The 19276-nt window shown below is 61.8% G+C and overlaps 1 protein-coding gene across 1 annotated transcript in view; it reads right to left on the reverse strand.

Moving 5' to 3' along the window:
• Positions 1–19276, reverse strand: part of LOC140453872 (aminopeptidase Ey-like) — a 63396-nt gene that overhangs the window by 18122 nt on the left and 25998 nt on the right. The window contains exons 7-8 of the mRNA XM_072548732.1: positions 16082–16195; positions 757–900 (exon numbers count right to left, since the gene is read on the reverse strand). Of these exons, the coding sequence (XP_072404833.1) occupies positions 757–900; positions 16082–16195 (258 nt within the window). The remainder of the gene's footprint in view (positions 1–756; positions 901–16081; positions 16196–19276) is intronic.

The raw sequence follows: 19276 nt of genomic DNA on the forward strand, positions 1-19276 counted from the left end.
TACACACAAACACACTCAACTCACTTTCTCTCTCTCACACACACGCACACTCACACTCACTCACACAAACACACTGACCTGCACACTGTCACACACACACAGTAACAAAGGGGATTGATGAGGTCAGAGCAGTCGATGTGATCTATATGGACTTCAGTAAGGCGTTCTCCCCATGGGAGACTGGTGATCTCATGGAATACAGGGAGAACGAGCCATTTGGAGACAGAACTGGCTCAAAGGGAGAAGACAGAGGGTGGTGGTGGAGGGTTGTTTTTCAGACTGGAGGCCTGTGACCAGTGCAGGGCCACAAGGATCGGTGCTGGGTCCTCTACTTTTTGTCATTTACATAAATGATTTGGAAGCGAGCATAAGAGGTACAGTTAGTAAGTTTGCAGATGACACCAAAATTGGAGGTGTAGTGGACAGCGAAGAGGGTTACCTCAGATTACAACAGGATCTGGACCAGATGGGCCAATGGGCTGAGAAGTGGCAGATGGAGTTTAGTTCAGATAAATGTGAGGGGCTGCATTTTGGGAAAGCAAATCGTAGCAGGAATTATACACTTAATGGTAAGGTCCTGGGGAGTGTTGCTGAACAAAGAGACCTTGGAGTGCAGGTTCATAGCTCCTTCTAAGTGGACAGTCACCTGAACGCACACTCAGTCAGATACTCACTGCAACATACTCTCTTACCCACACACGCACACTCTCTCTCTCTATCCCTCTGACACTGTAACCTTTGACCTTGGTCCCTCACCTTGTCGTACGAGATATCATCGAAAAGCTGACTGATGTGCTCAATGCTGTACACTTCCTGTTGCCGTGGAGACAGCGGGTGGGAGATGGCCAGAGCGTCCGAGGAGAAAGCAGCACTCAAACTCTTCCCAGCAAAGAAACTATCCTGATGGGAAATCCACAACAATTACTGACCTCACTCCCAACACACTGTCGGAGGGTCAGCGCTGAGGGAGTGGGCACTGTCGGAGGGTCAGTGCTGAGGGAGTGGGCGCTGTCGGAGGGTCAATGCTGAGGGAGTGGGCACTGTCGGAGGGTCAGCGCTGAGGGAGTGGGCACTGTCGGAGGGTCAGTGCTGAGGGAGTGGGCGCTATGGGAGGGTCAGTGCTGAGGGAGTGGGCACTGTCGGAGGGTCAGCGCTGAGGGAGTGGGCACTGTCGGAGGGTCAGTGCTGAGGGAGTGGGTGCTGTGGGAGGGTCAGTGCTGAGGGAGTGGGCACTGTCGGAGAGTCAGTACTGAGGGAGTGGGCACTGTCGGAGGGTCAGTGCTGAGGGAGTGGGCACTGTCGGAGGGTCAGTGCTGAGGGAGTGGGTGCTGTCGGAGGGTCAGTGCTGAGGGAGTGGGCACTGTCGGACGGTCAGCGCTGAAGGTGCGGGCACTATCTGAGGGTCAGTGCTGAGGGAGCGGGTGCTATCGGAGGGTCAGTGCTGAGGGAGTGGGCACTGTTGGAGGGTCAGTGCTGAGGAGGTGGGCGCTGTCGGAGAGTCAGTGCTGACGGTGTGGGCGCTGTCGGAGGGTCAGCGCTGAGGGAGTGGGCACTGTCGGAGGGTCAGTGCTGAGGAAGTTGGCACTGTCAGAGGGTCAGTGATGAGGGAGTGGGCGCTGTTGGAGGGTCAGTGCTGAGGGAGTGGGCACTGTCGGACGGTCAGCGCTGAAGGTGTGGGCACTATCGGAGGGTCAGTGCTGAGGGAGTGGGCGCGATCGGAGGGTCAGTGCTGAGGGAGCGGGTGCTGTCGGAGGGTCAGCGCTGAGGGAGTGGGCGCTGTCGGAGGGTCAGTGCTGAGGGAGTTGGCATTGTCGGAGGGTCAGTGCTGAGGAAGCGGGCACTGTCAGAGGGTCAGTACTGAGGGAGTGGGCACTGTCGGAGGGTCAGCCCTGAAGGTGCGGGCACTATCGTAGGGTCAGTGCTGAGGGAGCAGGCACTGTCGTAGGGTCAGTGCTGAGGTAGTGGGCGCTGTCGGAGGGTCAGTGCTGAGGGAGTGGGCACTATCAGAGGGTTAGTGCTGAGGGCATGGGCACTGTCAGTGGGTCAGTGCTGAGGGAGCAGGCACTGTTGGAGGGTCAGTTCAGAGGGAGTGGGCACTGTCAGAGGGTCAGTGCTGAGCGGGCGGGCACTGGCCGAGGGTCAGTTCTGAGGAAGGACCACACTGTCAGAGGGTCAGGGATGAGGGAGTGGGCACTGTTGGAGGGTCAGCGCTGAGGGAGCGGGCGCTGTTGGAGGGCCAGTGCTGAGGGAGCGGGTACGGTCGGACAGTCAGCGCTAAGGGAGTGGGCACTGTCGGAGGGTCAGTGTTGAGGGAGCAGGTGCTGTCGGAGGGTCAGTGCTGAGGGAGTGGGTGCTGTCGGAGGGTCAGTGTTGAGGGAGTTGGCGCTGTCGGAGGGTGAGTGCTAAGGGAGTGGGTGCTGTCGGAGGGTCAGTGCTGAGGGAGTTGGCGCTGTCGGAGGGTCAGTGCTGAGTGTGTGGGCGCTGTCGGAGGGTCAGTGCTGAGGAGGTGGGCGCTGTCGGAGAGTCAGTGCTGACGGTGTGGGCGCTGTCGGACGGTCAGCGCTGAGGGAGTGGGCACTGTCGGAGGGTCAGTGCTGAGGAAGTTGGCACTGTCAGAGGGTCAGTGCTGAGGGAGTGGGCGCATTTGGAGGGTCAGTGCTGAGGGAGCGGGCACTGTCAGAGGGTCAGTGCTGAGGGAGTGGGCACTGTCGGACGGTCAGCGCTGAAGGTGCGGGCACTATCTGAGGGTCAGTGCTGAGGGAGTGGGCGCTATCGGAGGGTCAGTGCTGAGGGAGTGGGCGCTATCGGAGGGTCAGTGCTGAGGGAGTGGGCGCTATCGGAGGGTCAGTGCTGAGAGAGCGGGTGCTGTCGGAGGGTCAGTGTTGAGGGAGTGGGTGCTGTCGGAGGGTCAGTGCTGATGGAGTGGGTGCTGTCGGAGGGTCAGTGTTGAGGGAGTGGGTGCTGTCGGACGGTCAGTGCTGAGGGAATGGGCGCTGTCGGAGGGTCAGTGCTGAGGGAGTGGGTGCTGTCGGAGGGTCAGTGCTGAGGGAGTGGGCGCTGTCGGAGGGTCAGTGCTGAGGGTGTGGGCGCTGTCGGAGGGTCAGCGCTGAGGGAGTGGGCGCTGTCGGAGGGTCAGTGCTGAGGGAGGTTGCATTGTCGGAGGGTCAGTGCTGAGGGAGTGGGCACTGTCGGAGGGTCAGCGCTGAAGGTGCGGGCACTATCGGAGGGTCAGTGCTGAGGGAGTGGGCGCTGTCGGAGGGTCAGTGCTGAGGTAGTGGGCGCTGTCGGAGGGTCAGTTCTGAGGGAGTGGGCACTATCGGAAGGTTAGTGCTGAGGGCATAGGGACTGTCAGTGGGTCAGTGCTGAGGGAGCAGGCACTGTTGGAGGGTCAGTTCAGAGGGAGTGGGCACTGTCAGAGGGTCAGTGCTGAGTGAGCGGGCACTGTTGGAGGGTCAGTTCAGAGGGAGTGTGCACTGTCAGAGGGTCAGTGCTGAGGGAGCGGGCGCTGTCGGAGGGTCAGTGCTGAGGGAGTTGGCATTGTCGGAGGGTCAGTGCTGAGGGAGTGTGCGCTGTCGGAGGGTCAGTGCTGAGGGAGCAGGCACTGTTGGAGGGTCAGTTCAGAGGGAGTGTGCACTGTCAGAGGGTCAGTGCTGAGGGAGCGGGCACTGGCCGAGGGTCAGTGCTGAGGAAGGACCACACTGTCAGAGGGTCAGCGCTGAGGGAGCGGGCGCTGTCGGAGGGTCAGTGCTGAGGGAGTGGGTGCTGTCGGAGGGTCAGTGTTGAGGGAGTGGGCGCTGTCGGAGGGTCAGTGCTGAGGGAGTGGGCACTGTCGGAGGGCCAGTGCTGAGGGAGTGGGTGCTGTCGGACGGTCAGTGCTGATGGAGTGGGTGCTGTCGGAGGGTCAGTGTTGAGGGAGTGTGTGCTGTCGGAGGGTCAGTGCTGAGGGAGTTGGCGCTGTCGGAGGGTCAGTGCTGAGGAGGTGGGCGCTGTCGGAGAGTCAGTGCTGAGGGTGTGGGCGCTGTCGGAGGGTCAGCGCTGAGGGAGTGGGCACTTTCGGAGGGTCAGTGCTGAGGGAGTTGGCACTGTCAGAGGGTCAGTGCTGAGGGAGTGGGCGCTGTTGGAGGGTCAGTGCTGAGGGAGCGGGCACGGTCAGGGGGTCAGTGCTGAGGGAGTGGGCACTGTCGGACGGTCAGCGCTGAAGGTGCGGGCACTATCGGAGGGTCAGTGCTGAGGGAGTGGGCGCTATCGGAGGGTCAGTGCTGAGAGAGCGGGTGCTGTCGGAGGGTCAGTGTTGAGGGAGTGGGTGCTGTCGGAGGGTCAGTGCTGATGGAGTGGGTGCTGTCGGAGGGTCAGTGTTGAGGGAGTGTGTGCTGTCGGAGGGTCAGTGCTGAGGGAGTTGGCGCTGTCGGAGGGTCAGTGCTGAGGAGGTGGGCGCTGTCGGAGAGTCAGTGCTGAGGGTGTGGGCGCTGTCGGAGGGTCAGCGCTGAGGGAGTGGGCACTTTCGGAGGGTCAGTGCTGAGGGAGTTGGCACTGTCAGAGGGTCAGTGCTGAGGGAGTGGGCGCTGTTGGAGGGTCAGTGCTGAGGGAGCGGGCACGGTCAGGGGGTCAGTGCTGAGGGAGCGGGCACGGTCAGGGGGTCAGTGCTGAGGGAGTGGGCACTGTCGGACGGTCAGCGCTGAAGGTGCGGGCACTATCGGAGGGTCAGTGCTGAGGGAGTGGGCGCTATCGGAGGGTCAGTGCTGAGAGAGCGGGTGCTGTCGGAGGGTCAGTGTTGAGGGAGTGGGTGCTGTCGGAGGGTCAGTGCTGATGGAGTGGGTGCTGTCGGAGGGTCAGTGTTGAGGGAGTGGGTGCTGTCGGACGGTCAGTGCTGAGGGAATGGGCGCTGTCGGAGGGTCAGTGCTGATGGAGTGGGTGCTGTCGGAGGGTCAGTGCTGAGGGTGTGGGCGCTGTCGGAGGGTCAGCGCTGAGGAAGTGGGCGCTGTCGGAGGGTCAGTGCTGAGGGAGGTTGCATTGTCGGAGGGTCAGTGCTGAGGGAGTGGGCACTGTCGGACGGTCAGCGCTGAAGGTGCGGGCACTATCGGAGGGTCAGTGCTGAGGGAGTGGGCGCTATCGGAGGGTCAGTGCTGAGAGAGCGGGTGCTGTCGGAGGGTCAGTGTTGAAGGAGTGGGTGCTGTCGGAGGGTCAGTGCTGATGGAGTGGGTGCTGTCGGAGGGTCAGTGTTGAGGGAGTGGGTGCTGTCGGACGGTCAGTGCTGAGGGAGTGGGCGCTGTCGGAGGGTCAGTGCTGAGGGTGTGGGCGCTGTCGGAGGGTCAGCGCTGAGGGAGTGGGCGCTGTCGGAGGGTCAGTGCTGAGGGAGGTTGCATTGTCGGAGGGTCAGTGCTGAGGGAGTGGGCACTGTCGGAGGGTCAGCGCTGAAGGTGCGGGCACTATCGGAGGGTCAGTGCTGAGGGAGTGGGCGCTGTCGGAGGGTCAGCGCTGAGGGAGTGGGCGCTGTCGGAGGGTCAGTGCTGAGGGTGTGGGCGCTGTCGGAGGGTCAGCGCTGAGGGAGTGGGCGCTGTCGGAGGGTCAGTGCTGTGGGAGTTGGCATTGTCGGAGGGTCAGTGCTGAGGGAGTGTGCGCTGTCGGAGGGTCAGTTCAGAGGGAGTGGGCACTGTCAGAGGGTCAGTGCTGAGTGAGCGGGCACTGGCCGAGTGTCAGTGCTGAGGAAGGCCCACACTGTCAGAGGGTCAGCGCTGAGGGAGCGGGTACTTTTGGACAGTCAGCGCTGAGGGAGTGGGCACTGTCGGAGGGTCAGTGTTGAGGGAGCGGGTGCTGTCGGAGGCTCAGTGCTGAGGGAGTGGGTGCTATTGGAGGGTCTGTGCTGAGGGAGTGGGTGCTGTCGGAGGGTCAGTGCTGAGGGAGTGGGCACTGTCGGAGGGCCAGTGCTGAGGGAGTGGGTGCTGTCGGAGGGTCAGTGCTGAGGGAGTGGGCACTGTCGGAGGGCCAGTGCTGAGGGAGTGGGTGCTGTCGGAGGGTCAGTGCTGATGGAGTGGGTGCTGTCGGAGGGTCAGTGTTGAGGGAGTGTGTGCTGTCGGAGGGTCAGTGCTGAGGGAGTTGGCGCTGTCGGAGGGTCAGTGCTGAGGAGGTGGGCGCTGTCGGAGAGTCAGTGCTGAGGGTGTGGGCGCTGTCGGAGGGTCAGCGCTGAGGGAGTGGGCACTTTCGGAGGGTCAGTGCTGAGGAAGTGGGTGCTGTCGGAGGGTCAGTGCTGATGGAGTGGGTGCTGTCGGAGGGTCAGTGTTGAGGGAGTGTGTGCTGTCGGAGGGTCAGTGCTGAGGGAGTTGGCGCTGTCGGAGGGTCAGTGCTGAGGAGGTGGGCGCTGTCGGAGAGTCAGTGCTGAGGGTGTGGGCGCTGTCGGAGGGTCAGCGCTGAGGGAGTGGGCACTTTCGGAGGGTCAGTGCTGAGGGAGTTGGCACTGTCAGAGGGTCAGTGCTGAGGGAGTGGGCGCTGTTGGAGGGTCAGTGCTGAGGGAGCGGGCACTGTCAGGGGGTCAGTGCTGAGGGAGTGGGCACTGTCGGACGGTCAGCGCTGAAGGTGCGGGCACTATCGGAGGGTCAGTGCTGAGGGAGTGGGCGCTATCGGAGGGTCAGTGCTGAGAGAGCGGGTGCTGTCGGAGGGTCAGTGTTGAGGGAGTGGGTGCTGTCGGAGGGTCAGTGCTGATGGAGTGGGTGCTGTCGGAGGGTCAGTGTTGAGGGAGTGGGTGCTGTCGGACGGTCAGTGCTGAGGGAATGGGCGCTGTCGGAGGGTCAGTGCTGATGGAGTGGGTGCTGTCGGAGGGTCAGTGCTGAGGGTGTGGGCGCTGTCGGAGGGTCAGCGCTGAGGGAGTGGGCGCTGTCGGAGGGTCAGTGCTGAGGGAGGTTGCATTGTCGGAGGGTCAGTGCTGAGGGAGTGGGCACTGTCGGAGGGTCAGCGCTGAAGGTGCGGGCACTATCGGAGGGTCAGTGCTGAGGGAGTGGGCGCTGTCGGTGGGTCAGTGCTGAGGTAGTGGGCGCTGTCGGAGGGTCAGTTCTGAGGGAGTGGGCACTATCAGAGGGTTAGTGCTGAGGGCATAGGCACTGTCAGTGGGTCAGTGCTGAGGGAGCAGGCACTGTTGGAGGGTCAGTTCAGAGGGAGTGGGCACTGTCAGAGGGTCAGTGCTGAGTGAGCGGGCACTGGCCGAGTGTCAGTGCTGAGGAAGGCCCACACTGTCAGAGGGTCAGCGCTGAGGGAGCGGGTACTTTTGGACAGTCAGCGCTGAGGGAGTGGGCACTGTCGGAGGGTCAGTGTTGAGGGAGCGGGTGCTGTCGGAGGCTCAGTGCTGAGGGAGTGGGTGCTATTGGAGGGTCTGTGCTGAGGGAGTGGGTGCTGTCGGACGGTCAGTGCTGAGGGTGTGGGCGCTGTCGGAGGGTCAGTGCTGAGGGAGTTTGCATTGTCGGAGGGTCAGTGCTGAGGGAGTGGGCACTGTCGAAGGGTCAGCGCTGAAGGTGCGGGCACTATCGGAGGGTCAGTGCTGAGGGACAGTGCTGAGGTAGTGGGCGCTGTCGGAGGGTCAGTTCTGAGGGAGTGGGCACTATCAGAGGGTTAGTGCTGAGGGCATAGGCACTGTCAGTGGGTTAGTGCTGAGGGAGCAGGCACTGTTGGAGGGTCAGTTCAGAGGGAGCGTGCAGTGTCGAAAGGTCAGTGCTGAGGGAGTGTGCACTGTCGGAGGGTCAGTGCTGAGGGAGAGGGTGCTGTCGGAGGGTCAGTGCTGAGGGAGTGGGTGCTTTCGGAGGGTCAGTGTTGAGGGAGTTGGTGCTGTCAGAGGGTCAGTGCTGAGGGAGTTGGCGCTGTCGGAGGGTCAGTGCTGAGGGTGTGGGCGCTGTCGGAGGGTCAGTGCTGAGGAAGTGGGCGCTGTTGGAGAGTCAGTGCTGAGGGTGTGGGCGCTGTCGGAGGGTCAGCGCTGAGGGAGTGGGCACTGTTGGAGGGTCAGTGCTGACGGAGTTGGCACTGTCAGAGGGTCAGTGCTGAGGGTGTGGGCGCTGTCGGAGGGTCAGTGCTGAGGAAGTGGGCGCTGTTGGAGAGTCAGTGCTGAGGGTGTGGGCGCTGTCGGAGGGTCAGCGCTGAGGGAGTGGGCACTGTTGGAGGGTCAGTGCTGACGGAGTTGGCACTGTCAGAGGGTCAGTGCTGAGGGAGTGGGCGCTGTTGGAGGGTCAGTGCTGAGGGAGCGGGCACTGTCAGAGGGTCAGTGCTGAGGGAGTGGGCACTGTCGGACGGTCAGCGCTGAAGGTGCGGGCACTATCGGAGGGTCAGTGCTGAGGGAGTGGGTGCTATCGGAGGGTCAGTGCTGAGGGAGCGGGTGCTGTCGGAGGGTCAGTGTTGAGGGAGTGGGCGCTGTCGGAGGGTCAGCGCTGAGGGAGTGGGTGCTGTGGGAGGGTCAATGCTGACGGAGTGGGTGCTGTCGGAGGGTCAGTGTTGAGGGAGTGGGTGCTGTCGGACGGTCAGTGCTGAGGGAGTTGGCGCTGTCGGAGGGTCAGTGCTGCGGGTGTGGGCGCTGTCGGAGGGTCAGTGCTGAGGGAGTGGGCGCTGTCGGAGGGTCAGTGCTGAGGGTGTGGGCGCTGTCAGAGGGTCAGCGCTGAGGGAGTGGGCGCTGTCGGAGGGGCAGTGCTGAGGGAGTTGGCATTGTCGGAGGGTCAGTGCTGAGGGAGAGGGCGCTGTCAGAAGGTCAGTGCTGAGGGAGTGGGCACTGTCGGAGGGTCAGCGCTGAAGGTGCGGGCACTATCGGAGGGTCAGTGCTGAGGGAGTGGGCGCTGTCGGAGGGTCAGTGCTGAGGTAGTGGGCACTATCAGAGGGTTAGTGCTGAGGGCATAGGCACTGTCAGTGGGTCAGTGCTGAGGGAGCAGGCACTGTTGGAGGGTCAGTTCAGAGGGAGTGGGCACTGTCAGAGGGTCAGCGCTGAGGGAGCGTGCAGTGTCGGAGGGTCAGTGCTGAGGGAGTGGGCGCTGTCGGAGGGTCAGTGCTGAGGGAGTGGGTGCTGTCGGAGGGTCAGTTCAGAGGGAGTGGGCACTGTCAGAGGGTCAGTGCTGAGTGAGCGGGCACTGGCCGAGTGTCAGTGCTGAGGAAGGCCCACACTGTCAGAGGGTCAGCGCTGAGGGAGCGGGTACTTTTGGACAGTCAGCGCTGAGGGAGTGGGCACCGTCGGAGGGTCAGTGTTGAGGGAGCGGGTGCTGTCGGAGGCTCAGTGCTGAGGGAGTGGGTGCTATTGGAGGGTCTGTGCTGAGGGAGTGGGTGCTGTCGGAGGGTCAGTGCTGAGGGAGTGGGCACTGTCGGAGGGCCAGTGCTGAGGGAGTGGGTGCTGTCGGAGGGTCAGTGCTGATGGAGTGGGTGCTGTCGGAGGGTCAGTGTTGAGGGAGTGTGTGCTGTCGGAGGGTCAGTGCTGAGGGAGTTGGCGCTGTCGGAGGGTCAGTGCTGAGGAGGTGGGCGCTGTCGGAGAGTCAGTGCTGAGGGTGTGGGCGCTGTCGGAGGGTCAGCGCTGAGGGAGTGGGCACTTTCGGAGGGTCAGTGCTGAGGGAGTGGGTGCTGTCGGAGGGTCAGTGCTGATGGAGTGGGTGCTGTCGGAGGGTCAGTGTTGAGGGAGTGTGTGCTGTCGGAGGGTCAGTGCTGAGGGAGTTGGCGCTGTCGGAGGGTCAGTGCTGAGGAGGTGGGCGCTGTCGGAGAGTCAGTGCTGAGGGTGTGGGCGCTGTCGGAGGGTCAGCGCTGAGGGAGTGGGCACTTTCGGAGGGTCAGTGCTGAGGGAGTTGGCACTGTCAGAGGGTCAGTGCTGAGGGAGTGGGCGCTGTTGGAGGGTCAGTGCTGAGGGAGCGGGCACTGTCAGGGGGTCAGTGCTGAGGGAGTGGGCACTGTCGGACGGTCAGCGCTGAAGGTGCGGGCACTATCGGAGGGTCAGTGCTGAGGGAGTGGGCGCTATCGGAGGGTCAGTGCTGAGAGAGCGGGTGCTGTCGGAGGGTCAGTGTTGAGGGAGTGGGTGCTGTCGGAGGGTCAGTGCTGATGGAGTGGGTGCTGTCGGAGGGTCAGTGTTGAGGGAGTGGGTGCTGTCGGACGGTCAGTGCTGAGGGAATGGGCGCTGTCGGAGGGTCAGTGCTGATGGAGTGGGTGCTGTCGGAGGGTCAGTGCTGAGGGTGTGGGCGCTGTCGGAGGGTCAGCGCTGAGGGAGTGGGCGCTGTCGGAGGGTCAGTGCTGAGGGAGGTTGCATTGTCGGAGGGTCAGTGCTGAGGGAGTGGGCACTGTCGGAGGGTCAGCGCTGAAGGTGCGGGCACTATCGGAGGGTCAGTGCTGAGGGAGTGGGCGCTGTCGGAGGGTCAGTGCTGAGGTAGTGGGCGCTGTCGGAGGGTCAGTTCTGAGGGAGTGGGCACTATCAGAGGGTTAGTGCTGAGGGCATAGGCACTGTCAGTGGGTCAGTGCTGAGGGAGCAGGCACTGTTGGAGGGTCAGTTCAGAGGGAGTGGGCACTGTCAGAGGGTCAGTGCTGAGTGAGCGGGCACTGGCCGAGTGTCAGTGCTGAGGAAGGCCCACACTGTCAGAGGGTCAGCGCTGAGGGAGCGGGTACTTTTGGACAGTCAGCGCTGAGGGAGTGGGCACTGTCGGAGGGTCAGTGTTGAGGGAGCGGGTGCTGTCGGAGGCTCAGTGCTGAGGGAGTGGGTGCTATTGGAGGGTCTGTGCTGAGGGAGTGGGTGCTGTCGGACGGTCAGTGCTGAGGGTGTGGGCGCTGTCGGAGGGTCAGTGCTGAGGGAGTTTGCATTGTCGGAGGGTCAGTGCTGAGGGAGTGGGCACTGTCGAAGGGTCAGCGCTGAAGGTGCGGGCACTATCGGAGGGTCAGTGCTGAGGGACAGTGCTGAGGTAGTGGGCGCTGTCGGAGGGTCAGTTCTGAGGGAGTGGGCACTATCAGAGGGTTAGTGCTGAGGGCATAGGCACTGTCAGTGGGTTAGTGCTGAGGGAGCAGGCACTGTTGGAGGGTCAGTTCAGAGGGAGCGTGCAGTGTCGAAAGGTCAGTGCTGAGGGAGTGTGCACTGTCGGAGGGTCAGTGCTGAGGGAGAGGGTGCTGTCGGAGGGTCAGTGCTGAGGGAGTGGGTGCTTTCGGAGGGTCAGTGTTGAGGGAGTTGGTGCTGTCAGAGGGTCAGTGCTGAGGGAGTTGGCGCTGTCGGAGGGTCAGTGCTGAGGGTGTGGGCGCTGTCGGAGGGTCAGTGCTGAGGAAGTGGGCGCTGTTGGAGAGTCAGTGCTGAGGGTGTGGGCGCTGTCGGAGGGTCAGCGCTGAGGGAGTGGGCACTATTGGAGGGTCAGTGCTGACGGAGTTGGCACTGTCAGAGGGTCAGTGCTGAGGGTGTGGGCGATGTCGGAGGGTCAGTGCTGAGGAAGTGGGCGCTGTTGGAGAGTCAGTGCTGAGGGTGTGGGCGCTGTCGGAGGGTCAGCGCTGAGGGAGTGGGCACTGTTGGAGGGTCAGTGCTGACGGAGTTGGCACTGTCAGAGGGTCAGTGCTGAGGGAGTGGGCACTGTCGGAGGGTCAGTGCTGACGGAGTTGGCACTGTCGGAGGGTCAGTGCTGAGGGAGAGGGCGCTGTCAGAAGGTCAGTGCTGAGGGAGTGGGCACTGTCGGAGGGTCAGCGCTGAAGGTGCGGGCACTATCGGAGGGTCTGTGCTGAGGGAGTGGGCGCTGTCGGAGGGTCAGTGCTGAGGTAGTGGGCACTATCAGAGGGTTAGTGCTGAGGGCATAGGCACTGTCAGTGGGTCAGTGCTGAGGGAGCAGGCACTGTCGGAGGGTCAGTGCTGAGGGAGTGGGCACTGTTGGAGGGTCAGTTCAGAGGGAGTGGGCACTGTCAGAGGGTCAGCGCTGAGGGAGCGTGCAGTGTCGGAGGGTCAGTACTGAGGGAGTGGGCGCTGTCGGAGGGTCAGTGCTGAGGGAGTGGGTGCTGTCGGAGGGTCAGTGCTGAGGGAGTGGGTTTTGTCGGAGGGTTAGTGTTGAGGGAGCGGGTGCTGTCGGAGGGTCATTGCTGAGGGATCGGGCGCTGTCGGAGGGTCAGTGCTGAGGGAGCGGGTGCTGTCGGAGGGTCAGTGCTGAGGGAGAGGGCGCTGTCGGAGGGCCAGTGCTGAGGGAGTGGGCACTGTCGGAGGGTCAGTGCTGAGGGAGCGGGGGCTGTCGGAGGGTCAGCGCTGAGGGAGTGGGCACTGTCGGAGGGTCAGTGTTGAGGGAGCGGGGGCTGTCGGAGGGTCAGTGCTGAGGGAGTGGGTGCTGTCGGAGGGTCAGTGCTGAGGGAGTGGGTTTTGTCGGAGGGTCAGTGTTGAGGGAGCGGGTTTTGTCGGAGGGTCAGTGCTGAGGGAGTGGGCGCTGAGGGAGGGTCAGTGCTGAGGGAGTGGGTTTTGTCGGAGGGTCAGTGTTGAGGGAGCGGGTTTTGTCGGAGGGTCAGTGCTGAGGGAGTGGGCGCTGTCGGAGGGTCAGTGCTGAGGTAGTGGGCGCTGTCGGAGGGTCAGTGCTGAGGGAGTGGGCACTATCAGAGGGTCAGTGCTGAGGGAGCAGGCACTGTTGGAGGGTCAGTTCAGAGGGAGTGGGCACTGTCAGAGGGTCAGTGCTGAGCGAGCGGGCACTGGCCGAGTGTCAGTGCTGAGGAAGGCCCACACTGTCAGAGGGTCAGCGCTGAGGGAGCGGGTACTTTTGGACAGTCAGCGCTGAGGGAGTGGGCACTGTCGGAGGGTCAGTGTTGAGGGAGTGGGTGCTATTGGAGGGTCTGTGCTGAGGGAGTGGGTGCTGTCGGAGGGTCAGTGCTGAGGGAGTGGGTGCTGTCGGAGGGTCAGTGCTGAGGGAGTGGGTGCTGTGGGAGGGTCAGTGTTGAGGGAGCGGGTGCTGTCCGAGGGTCAGTGTTGAGGGAGCGGGTGCTGTGGGAGGGTCAGTGCTGAGGGAGCGGGCGTTGTCGGAGGGTCTGTGTTGAGGGAGTGGTCACTGTCGGAGGGTCAGTGCTGTGGGGGTGGGCACTGTCGGAGGGTCAGTGCTGAGGGAGTGGGCACTGTCGGAGGGTCAGTGCTGAGGGGGTGGGCACTGTCGGAGGATCAGTGCTGAGGGGGTGGGCGCTGTGGGAGGGTCAGTGCTGGGGGAGTGGGCACTGTCGGAGGGTCAGTGCTGAGGGAGTGGGCACTGTCGGAGGATCAGTGCTGAGGGAGTGGGCGCTGTCGGAGGGTCAGTGCTGAGGGAGTGGGTGCTGAGGGAGGGTCAGTGCTGAGGGAGTGGGTGCTGTGGGAGGGTCAGTGCTGAGGGAGTGGGTGCTGTCCGAGGGTCAGTGTTGAGGGAGCGGGTTCTGTGGGAGGGTCAGTGCTGAGGGAGTGGGTGCTGAGGGAGGGTCAGTGCTGAGGGAGTGGGCGCTGTCGGAGGATCAGGGCTGAGGGAGCGACCCTCCAACAGCACCCACTTCCTCAGCACTGACCCTCCGACAGTGCCCGCTCTCTCAGCACTGACCCTCCGACAGTGCCCGCTCACTCAGCACTGACCCTCCGACAGTGCCCACTCCCTCAGCACTGACCCTCCCACAGCGCCCACTCCCTCAGCACTGACCCTCCAACAGCACCCACTCCCTCAGCACTGACCCTCCGACAGTACCCACTCCCTCAGCACTGACCCTCCGACAGCGCCCACTTCCTCAGCACTGACCCTCCGACAGTGCCCGCTCTCTCAGCACTGACCCTCCGACAGTGCCCGCTCACTCAGCACTGACCCTCCGACAGCGCCCACTCCCTCAGCACTGACCCTCCAACAGCACCCACTCCCTCAGCACTGACCCTCCGACAGTACCCACTCCCTCAGCACTGACCCTCCGACAGCGCCCACTCCCTCAGCACTGACCCTCCGACAGCGCCCACTCCCTCAGCACTGACCCTCCAACAGCACCCACTCCCTCAGCACTGACCCTCCGACAGTGCCCACTCCCTCAGCACTGACCCTCCGACAGTGCCCACTCCCTCAGCACTGACCCTCCCACAGCGCCCACTCCCTCAGCACTGACCCTCCAACAGCACCCACTCCCTCAGCACTGACCCTCCGACAGTGCCCACTCCCTCAGCACTGACCCTCCGACAGCGCCCACTCCTTCAGCACTGAACCTCTGATAGTGCCCACTCCCTCAGCACTGACCCTCCGACAACGCCCGCTCCCTCAGCACTGACCCTCCCACAGCGCCCACTCCCTCAGCACTGACCCTCCGACAGCGCCCGCTCCCTCAGCACTGACACTCCGACAGCACCCACTCCCTCAGCACTGACCCTCCCACAACACCCACTCCCTCAACACTGACCCTCCGATAACGCCCGCTCCCTCAGCACTGACCCTCCGACAGCGCCCACTCCCTCAGCACTGACCCTCCATCAGCGCCCGCTCCATCAGTGCTGACCCTCCTACAGCGCCCGCTCCCTCAACACTGACCCTCCGACAGCACCCACTCCCTCAGTGCTGACCCTCCTACAGCTCCCGCTCCCTCAACACTGACCCTCCGACAGCACCCACTCCCTCAGCACTGACCCTCCTACAGCTCCCGCTCCCTCAACACTGACCCTCCGACAGCACCCACTCCCTCAGTGCTGACCCTCCAACAGCACCCACTCCCTCAGCACTGACCCTCCGACAGCACCCACTCCCTCAGTGCTGACCCTCCAACAGCACCCACTCCCTCAGCACTGACCCTCCGACAGCACCCACTCCCTCAGTGCTGACCCTCCGACAGCACCCGCTCCCTCAGCACTGACCCTCCGACAGAGCCCCCTCCCTCAGCACTGACCCTCCGACAGAGCCCCCTCCCTCAGCACTGACCCTCCGACAGAGCCCACTCCCTCAGCACTTTTCAGACTGGAGGCCTGTGACCAGTGGAGGGCCACAAGGATCGCTGCACGATCCTCTCCTTCTCCTCATTTATATCAATAATTTGGATGTGAGCATAAGAGGTACAGTTAGTAAGTTTGCAGATGACACCAAAATTGGAGGTGCAGTGTACAGCGAAGAGGGTTACCTCAGATTACAACAGGATCTGGACCAGATGGGCCAATGGGCTGAGAAGTGGCAGATGGAGTTTAATTCAGATAAATGCGAGGGGCTGCATTTTGGGAAAGCAAATCTTAGCAGGACTTATACACTTAATGGTAAGGTCCTGGGGAGTGTTGCTGAACAAAGAGACCTTGGAGTGCAGGGTCATAGCTCCTTGAGAGTGGAGTCGCAGGTCGATAGGATAGTGAAGAAGGCGTTTGGTATGCTTTCCTTTATTGGTCAGAGTATTGAGTACAGGTGTTGGGAGGGTCATGTTGTGGCTGTACAGGACTTTGGTGAGGCCACTGTTGGAATATTGTGTGCAATTCTGGTCTCCTTCCTATCGGAAAGATGTTGTGAAACTTGAAAGGGGTCAGAAAAGATTTACAAGGATGTTGGAGGGTTTGAGCTACAGGGAGAGGCTGAACAGGCTGGAGCTGTTTTCCCTGGAGCGTCGGAAGCTGAGGGGTGACCTTATAGAGGTTTATAAAATCATGAGGGGTATGGATAGGATAAATAGACAAGGTCTTTTCCCCTGGGGTGGGGGAGTCCAGAACTAGAGGGGCATAGGTTTAGGGTGAGAGGGGAAAGATATAAAAGAGACCTAAGGGGCAACTTTTTCACCCAGAGGGTGGTGTGTGTATGGAATGAGCTGCCAGAGGAAGTGGTGGAGGCTGGTACAATGACAGCATTTAAAAGGCATCGGGATGGGGACATGAATAGGAAGGGTTTGGAGGGGATATGGGCCAAGTGCTGGCAAATGGGACGAGATTAGGTTGGGATATCTGGGTCGGCATCGACAGATTGGGCCGAAAGGTCTGTTTCAGTGCCGGACAGCTCTGTGACTCTATGAGAGGACGGGCAAGGGGGAAGGATGCGCAGCGGGAATGAGGTAGGGTGGGTCAGCAGGATGGAGTCCTGACAGGAGATGGGCAGAGTGGCCAGCCCTCAGCTTTGCAGAGTTGGACACCTCCCTCGGATGATCAGGCCCGGTGATGGGGTTGCCATGCCGTCTCCACAGCGACGGAGCCGTTACCTACCACGGTCCAGTCCGGGTTGACGAAGCTGTTGCCGAGGTAACTGAAATAGGTCGCAAAGCCCTCGTTCAGCCAGATGTCGTTCCACCATCGCATGGTCACCAGGTTCCCGAACCACTGCAAGGAAACATGTGACAAGACCACTAGGAGGCAGCACTGGGAGCAGAGACCTCAGTCACGGCAGCTTTACCCTGTATCTAAGCCCCGTGCTGAACCTGTCCCTGGGATGGGGGGGACAGTGTAGAGGGAGCTTTACCCTGTATCTAACCCCCGTGCTGAACCTGTCCCTGGGATGGGGGGGACAGTGTAGAGGGAGCTTTACCCTGTATCTAACCCCCGTGCTGAACCTGTCCCTGGGATGGGGGGGACAGTGTAGAGGGAGCTTTACTCTGTATCTAACCCCCGTGCTGAACCTGTCCCTGGGATGGGGGGGACAGTGTAGAGGGAGCTTTACTCTGTATCTAACCCCCGTGCTGAACCTGTCCCTGGGATGGGGGGGACAGTGTAGAGGGAGCTTTACTCTGTATCTAACCCCCGTGCTGAACCTGTCCCTGGGATGGGGGGGACAGTGTAGAGGGAGCTTTACTCTGTATCTAACCCCGTGCTGTCCCTCCCCTGAGAGTATTCGATGGGGACAGTGTAGAGGGAGCTTTACCCTGTATCTAACCCCGTGCTGTCCTTACCCTGAGAGTGTTTGATGGGGACAGTGTAGAGGAAGCTTTACCCTGTATTTAACCCCGTGCTGTCCCCGTCCCTAGGATGGCGGGACAGGGTAGAGGGAGCTTTACCCTGTATCTAACCCCGTGCTGTCCCTGTCCTTGGGATGGGGGGTGGGCAGTGTAGAGGAAGCTTTACCATGTCTCTAACCCCGTGCTGTCCCGACCCTGTGAGTGTTTGATGGGGACAGTGTGGTGGGAACATTGTTTTCTGTTTAAAAGTATAGAGTGAACCATTGGAGGGTCAGTGCTGAGGGACTTGGTGCTATGGGAGGGTCAGTGCTGAGTGAGCGGGCACTTTCGGAGGGTCAGTGCTGACGGAGTGGGCACTATCAGAGGGTCAGTGCTGAGGGAGTGGGCACTGTCGGAGGGTCAGTGCTGAGGGAGTGGGCACTATCAGAGGGTCAGTGCTGAGGGAGTGGGCGCTGTCGGAGGGTCAGTGCTGAGGGAGTGGGTGCTGTGGGAGGCTCAATGCTGAGGGGGTGGGCGCTGTGAGGAAGATCAGTGCTGAGGGAGCACCGCACTGTCGGAGGGTCAGTGCTGAGGGAGCACCGCACTGTCGGAGGGTCAGTGCTGAGGGAGTGGGCACTGTCAGAGGATCAGTGCTGAGGGAGTGGGCACTGTCGAAAGGTCAGTGCTGAGGGAGTGGTTGCTGTCGGAGGGTCATGTGCTGAGGGAGTGGTTGCTGTCGGAGGGTCAGTGCTGAGGGAGTGGTTGCTATCGGAGGGTCAGTGCTGAGGGAGTGGTTGCTGTCGGAGGGTCAGTGCTGAGGGAGTGGGCACTGTCAGAGGGTCAGTGCTGAGGAAGTGGGTGCTGTCAGAGGATCAGTGCTGAGGGAGTGGGTGCTGTCGGAGGGTCAGTGCTGAGGGAGTGGGCACTGTCGGAGGGTCAGTGCTGAGGGAGTGGGCGCTGTCAGAGGGTCAGCACTGAGGGAGTGGGTGCTATCAAAGGTCAGTGCTGAGAGAATGGGCGCTGTCAAGGGTCAGTGCTGAGGGAGTGGCCATTGTCAGAGGGTCAGTGCTGAGGGAGTGTGTGCTATCGAGGGTCAGTGCCAAGGGAGAGGGCACTGTCAGAGGGTCAGTGCTGAGGGAGTGGGCGCTGTCGAGGGTCAAAGCTGAGGGAGTGGGTGCCGTCAGAGGATCAGTGCTGAGGGAGCGGTCTGAGGGTCTGAGGGTCAACATTGTCGGAGGGTCAGCACTGAGGGAGTGGGCGCTGTCGGAGGGTCAGTGCTGAGGGAGTGGGCACTGTCGGAGGGTCAGTGCTGAGAGAGTGGCCACTGTCTGAGGGTCAGTGCTGAGGGAGTGGGCGCTGTTGGAGGGAAAGTGCTGAGGGAGTGGGCACTGTTGGAGGGTCAGCACTGAGGGAGTGAGCACTGTCGGAGGGTCAGTGCTGAGGGTGTGGACGCTGTCGGAGGGTCAGTGCTGAGGGAGCGGGCACTGTTGAAGGGTCAGTGCTGAGGGAGCGGGCAATGTCGGAGGGTCAGTGCTGAGGGAGCGGGCACTGTCCAAGGGTCAGTGCTGAGGGAGCGGGCTCTGTCGGAGTGTCAGTGCTGAGGGAGTGGGCACTGTCGGAGGGTCAGCGCTGAGGGAGTGGGCACTGTCAGAGGGTCAATGCTGAGGGAGCGGGTGCTGTCGGAGGGTCAGTGCTGAGGGAGTGGGCACTGCCGGAGGGTCAGTGCTGAGGGAGCGGGCACTGTCGGAGGGTCAGTGCTGAGGGAGTGGGCACTGCCGGAGGGTCAGTGCTGAGGGAGCAGGCACTGTCGGAGGGTCAGTGCTGAGGGAGAGGGCACTGTCAGAGGGTCAGTGCTGAGGGGGCGGGCACTGCCGGAGGGTCAGTGCTGAGGGAGCGGGCACTGTCGGAGGGTCAGTGCTGAGGGAGTGGGCACTGTCGGAGGGTCAGTGCTGAGGGAGCGGGCGCTGTCGGAGGGTCAGCGCTGAGGCAGTGGGCGCTGTCAGAGGGTCAGTGCTGAGGGAGTGGGCACTGTCGGAGGGTCAGTGCTGAGGGAGTGGGCACTGTCGGAGGGTCAGCGCTGAGGGAGTGTACACCCTCGGAGGGTCAGTGTTGAGAGTGTGGGCACTGTCAGAAGACTCGTCTTTCACTGTGAGAGGTTTGGATCTTACCTGCCATGTCAGGTCAATGTGACAGTGTGCAACAGCCAATCAGGACAGGTCTCGGGCCCTGCACTTGTTCACAAGTCAATGTGGAAGCGAATGGGAACGCAATGCAGGACAACAGTAACCAGTGCTTTGTAGATATGGGAAATATTTGTATGTAGCATGTTTAAAATTACATCCCTGTATGGGATTATGTTCGTAATTATTGGTGTTGTAAAGTTGATCATCAGTCAGTTGGGGAATTCGTGGGTGAAAGTTGTGGCAGTGCAGAAAGGTGAAAGTGAAGATTATTTTCTGTTATGGTGACAAATTGTTATCCGGGGAAACAAGACTGAGGTAAATAAAATGGTGCGAAACATTCCTTATTG

The sequence above is a fragment of the Chiloscyllium punctatum genome, chromosome 28 (genome assembly GCF_047496795.1).
Source record: "Chiloscyllium punctatum isolate Juve2018m chromosome 28, sChiPun1.3, whole genome shotgun sequence".
Taxonomy (NCBI): domain Eukaryota; kingdom Metazoa; phylum Chordata; class Chondrichthyes; order Orectolobiformes; family Hemiscylliidae; genus Chiloscyllium; species Chiloscyllium punctatum.